This window comes from Harpegnathos saltator, unplaced genomic scaffold (genome assembly GCF_003227715.2).
Source record: "Harpegnathos saltator strain DR-91 unplaced genomic scaffold, Hsal_v8.6 scaffold238, whole genome shotgun sequence".
Taxonomy (NCBI): Eukaryota; Metazoa; Arthropoda; class Insecta; order Hymenoptera; family Formicidae; genus Harpegnathos; species Harpegnathos saltator.
Window position 1 is genome coordinate 60250 of NW_020230026.1, and position 5856 is coordinate 66105.

At 53.1% G+C, this 5856-nt stretch overlaps 1 protein-coding gene across 1 annotated transcript; it reads left to right on the plus strand.

The window, feature by feature from the left end:
- The first annotated feature begins 3663 nt into the window (after positions 1-3663).
- Positions 3664-5056, plus strand: LOC112588530 (drebrin-like). Its single transcript, XM_025298776.1, has 2 exons — positions 3664-4528; positions 4701-5056. Exons 1-2 carry the CDS (start codon positions 3664-3666, stop codon positions 5054-5056), a joined length of 1221 nt encoding a protein of 406 aa, XP_025154561.1.
- Positions 5057-5856: the final 800 nt, after the last annotated feature.

The window sequence follows — 5856 nt, forward strand, 5'->3', positions numbered from 1 at the left end:
GGAATTTGCCAAGAGATACCTTTGATATCACAACGTCGACGACATAAGCCAGGGGACGTGGTGTTCGCTCCTGCATGACGTGCCAAGCCACAAGTGGTAACACTGCGACCCACGGAGGGCGAGTATTATTACGACGTACCCAAGGGACACGGGAAAACAAGTGTCCATAGATTTGTACTCGCCCACTACAAGGGTCCGACGGCGGAAACTTGGTGAACATATTAGTACTGATGACCTCTACACGAAAACTTCGTCGCGCTATACCCGTATGACAATCAAAAACGGATTGACGAATATGTGGAAAATACTCAAAGACACGGACTACAATACCACGCCGCGGTTCGCCCGAGGGCGTCCGTATCCTATCGGGACTGCGGGGGCAATTTCTCACAACGCATCGTGGTTAGGCTTCGCGAACAGGCATAACTTATTTTTGCTGTTAAAGAAAAGACCGCACCCCTAATAACCCCGCAAGCAACCCAGTTATGAAGAGGTACATGCGCGAACTAGCCGCGCCCTCCGTAGCCTGTATTCCGTGCACGCTTAGCCATACGCGATGGGATGGGATAATTCTCGCGTAGAAAGCCATCAATACACGAAATCCAGACACGCGAGCACTGGATTCCCACCCGTGCATCTGGAACGCGATGACAGGTGGACGAGGAACGCCCCGCACAAGATACCCGCAGCGCTGGAGCCTGCGAACAACGATGATGACCGTCAGTACGACGGGCGAGAGCGCGAACAACGAATTGACGCAGCGCTCAGAAACATGAGAATAGCCTCGCGAAAGAGAACGACACAGCAGGAGAAACGAGGCAAAGCCGTTCCGTTCGAGGAAGGCGTACGTGTCTGGAGAAAGACACACCGCATCAGCTCGGCCGAGCACAAGAAGATGCGAAAATTATATCCAGTATTCGAAGGTCCACTGGTGATCACGGGAAACCCGCACCCAAACACCTTTCGACTACAATGGCTCAACGGCAGCGACGCAGGCATATGCAACAGAAGGCATCTGCGACCACACAGAAGCGCGACTCTCAAGTACGCGCACACCGAACCAAACGCGAGAGTAGGGAGACGTCTGCCTCCGAAAGATCGCGTCGAGGGTTCACGGCCTGACGCCCAACCTGAGGAAGAAAGGGACGAGTCCCTCCTCAGCAAATCCGCCATCAGCCGTTAAACGACTGGAATAACGTGGAGACTCCACCCACGGACGAAGTGGAGCCAACGGAGAACCAGGATGAGATAGACCCATCCGACGCGAGGTTCCCCACCGGGACGAGTCGTGGGTCCGAACCGACCATACGGACGCAAACGTCGTCAGACTCGAACCGAGACATGTTGACTGGCCCATCCATGTCGCGACAACGAACCGACTGGACAAACAGCCAGCCGATCACTCTATCTTCCGATTCGGACAGACCCATCTCGATAACATCGGGATCGAACACGGAAGAATATCCTACGCAAGCTATAACGGTACACACACCAGCTTCGCGAAACCCGGCAAACGACTTCTGCTCGATCTGCCCGATAACGAGACAGACGTACCAGAACAGCCGGTATTACGATAAAAGACAACGGGGGCCGCAACCGAGGCAAAACCCCGCGAGAAACGAACAACGGGGGCCACAACCGAGACGAAACCCCGTGAGAAACGGGCAACGGGGGCCGCAACCGAAGCCAAACCCCACGAGAAGAAATCAACGGGGGCCACGACCGTGGAAAAACCCCGAACGCATAGACAACCAACCCCAGGAACCGGAAGACTGGGAGAAAGATGTCATCAAAGGCAGAATACGCCCGGAGGTGAGCGAAACCACCCCGGAGCAAGACCGCAGACTCTCGGAAGAAGCAGCGAGGATTCGAATCACGGAAAACGAGCCCGCGAACGTGGAGAGCTGCATGAACACGGACAGTTCCTCGTCGAATTCGACATACAAGAAAATCGACTGGTTCGACATTGTCTGCCAAGAGGAACCGCGGCAAATCTTCAGCAGAATGACGCCGCAGCAACTTCGCCGCCACATAAAGATCGCGGACGAAGAAGACGCCGACCAGCGACGAGACAGCTGGAGGAACGAGGCGCAAAACGACGAATGGGACTACCACGAGGCTAGAGAAGCCTGGAAAAAGTGGAACGCCCGCAGAAGATTGACTCCATCGTTTCTGTCAACCAAGGAATGCGAAAGGCTGCCAGAGTTTTATACTCCAACATTCTTCGACAAAACCGGAGATGATCCCTTCTGGATCGAAATGACAGCGCACGCGATAACGGGTAGATTGACACCCGAGTACGACGAATACCTAGATTGGTACAACAACAGAGGACCCGTGGCGTACCCGGATGCCATGTTCGACGACAAAATCAAGTTCGACAAAAGGGTACCCATATTCACCGTCGACGACAAAAGTTCGTCGGAAAGTGACGCGAAATCAAACAGCCAGCCACCGATCGAATCGACGACGGACTGGACGACGAGACGAAACGACTGGAGCGACAGCGCAGACCGCCACACGGACGAACAGTATTCGTCGAACACGTCCTACGCGAGCATTACGTACGACTCGCGACGCGAAACAAGGCGTGAAAACGATTCGCGGTCCCAAATATCGCGCGAAAGCGATTCGCGGTCCCAAACATCGCGCGAAAGTACAATCGACGTAACCAACGCGTCGACGCAGACCGATTCCCTGCTATCCGTCGGGAAAGACGAGTATGAACCGTCTCCTGAACAGGATCTCCTTTATGGTCCACCGCGCGAGATAGCAGACGACGACGAGACGCGCGAAGACTGCGAGGTACTGTGCTACCACTTTGAAAACGCGTGGTTCAAGCACACGACCGAGGATAGGCTCGTAGAAGGCTTGCGACAGCCGATAGCCAATATAAACCGATACTTGCGCGAGGAGGGATACGATCCCATACTAAGGTACTCGTCGCAGTCCCTCACGGTAAGAGGAAGAGTCGTCTCAGGCGACTATAAACGAAATTATTACGCGCTCATGTTCGCGATAGTACGACACATCGTACAAACGGAAACTCTGGGATCAGAGAACACTATTTTCCGCGAACGCGTGGCTTACCGGAAAGCCCAGAGATAATTACTTGGTCGAATTGCGCGAAAACGATAACGAACTGTACGACTGGTACAGCCACCTCACTCAAGGACTCCCCAAGCCAGAGTTACAGCGCAGACTGGCGAACGCGGAGCAGGCACCACAGGAGCCGCAACCCCCGCAGAGTCCGGAAATCATCGACAGAGACTTCCTGAGGCATTGGCCACCGGAGGGCGAGATCCAGTCGCCTCCACATTCGGAAGCCTCCACGCTCAGACTAGCGTCGCAGGAGCAAGTCGATCGAAATACGACAGCGATAGGTTTCTTAATAAAGAATCTTAAATCTTTACAGGGACAAGTAGCGCAATTAATAAAGATAGCGTTAGAGCAAGACCTACCACCAGGCGCGACAGACCCGCTTAGGCAAATAGCTTCACCGTCCCTCCGATCCATCCAATCACACTCCAGCATCCCAACATCCGGGGAAAGAGAGAAGTTTGTTCACAGGTTCCACAGAGACCAGGCCCGGAGTCCGAGTCAGCCGATAACCGGGATAATAATTCCAGCGTAGAGGCGACAACTGGACATCACCGCAACAGGATGGAGAAAAACCTCCAAAAGATCAAAGCGGAGCTGGAGAGAGCGCGCCGAGAACGAAGAGAGATAGAGGAAGAGAACAGAGAATTGGAGCGGCGCAACAGAGAGATGGAGGCGGAAATCGAGCAGAGCCTGCGCCGAGAACGCGAGGCGATACAACAACTGCGAAGATCGAGAGAGAACCTGCGGCGACAATACCAACTAAATGTCTCCATCCTGAACAGACAACAGGATCAGCAGACAGAATCAACCATCTCTCAGCGAGACCACGAGACAGCAACGATCGCTACGAGCACACCCATCTCGGGTCGAGCCAGATACCAAATGGACAACGCGCAACCCAGCACATCTGGCACGAGAGAGACACGGGAGCCGCAACCGGGTACATCTGGCACGAGACGGGCACAGGACCCGCAACCCGGCACATCCGGTGCAAGGAGAGCACCGATCAACAAAAGGATGTGGAGCAGCGACTCCGAGTCCGACGAGGACCCATTCAAAATGATCAGCGCAGCAACATGGATCAGAAGGCGAAAGATCCCGCCGAGACAACACCTGTCTAAAAAGGAGACTCACGAAGGACCGCGGGCCGAGCGATTCAAATCGACCCAAGACCCGCTGCACAGAGAGCGCGATCCAAGAACGGGCCGCTTCGTAACAACGAAGACGAACAAAAGAACGCCCAGAGATCAGGCGCACGTACTACAGGAGAAACTCGACGAGATACTCCGGGATTTAGGCGAACTCCAGCCACCCAAAAGAAGGAGGAGACAAGCAACACCTCCGGAAACATCCGAGGACACAAACTCGGCGGAAAACGTGTCGGAGTCGTCGCTAGACGAAGACGAGCGACCAGCTGCAACCACTGGTAAAATCCTGCAAGTAAGACTACACAGGACCGAAATACCTCAACGGAGCACCAACCAGTGGACAAAATCCGACACTGAGGAAGAAAATTCCTACCGAGTCAGAAGAAAGCCGTTCTGACGAGACACACCGGGTAAGGACACCTCAAGACCGAGAAATTGACGACTCCACAGAGACAATAATCGTCACCTCGAGCAAGGACAACCCGGAACCAACAAGCAGATCCGCACAGTCCACCATCACGGTAGACTCATCCGATAAAGCGGATGTCAGCGACAAGCGGCAGACCTACTTAAGCCTGGTTCAAGCATTCATCGAGGCTGAACAGGCATTCGAGCTGATGCAACCAGAGGAACACCATGGTCCCGACGAGAACGTTTCCATCGACTCGGTAAACGGGGGCCGTGTAGCCGCGGACCGGCAACAGGAGAGCGCGGTCGACGTCTACCCGGAGACTGCGCGTGAGGGTGAGGAAGAGGCTCCAGTGCTGAAGGATGAGCAACCCCAGGAAGGGGAACAACCGGAGTAACCACCCGTCTGCAGAGGCTTGAAGAAAATCCTCGTTAATATTAAGCATTTTTGTTATGTTGTAATTTATTAAAGAGACAAGCGTAAGCGAGGTCGCGAAGAACGTCTCAGAACCAGCTGATGCGAGCGTTAGTTCATAAGGAACGGGAAACCTCGTTAGTTAAGTTGAATACTGGTTCGATTTTTCTATTTTAGTTCGTTTTTATCACAAGCATTTATATAGCCACTGTGATGTAATTAAGATAGTTTTCATAGCAACCGTCGGCAAGTCCCGAGAGGACGAGACGCGTTTTGATTTCAGTAACATTGTACACCCAATGGGGTTTGATTTAGTTTATTTGATTTGATACTTTGTTTTTGTAATCAACCAGCGAGGAAAAAGCTGGTAGTGATAAGCTCAGACTGACTAGGCTAAGTTAGTCGTTAAGAATAATATCTGTCACGGTACAGAGCGTGGATGAGTTCCACAGGACTCACCGGAAGCAAACCAATAGGGTGGGTCCAACGATAGAAAGGGTGGGTACTAGAAAATCTAACCTAACCCAACCAGACCGATCCAGGCCTTAAGCCTGGACAAAATAGAACCTGACCGTCAGCCAGGTCAACCAAGCGATCCTGACTCTCAGGACCTTAAAGTTCGGTCAAAAACACCGACCGAACCCAAAAACACCAGTCATAAGTCGACTGGAGGCGTAAGCACCAGTCAACGAGGTAAGATCGAACCAGAGTGCGAGTGCACCAGTAGAAAGTCGGAAATAACGACTGGAAGTGCAAGCACCAGTCCGTGTCGGAAAAAGACGA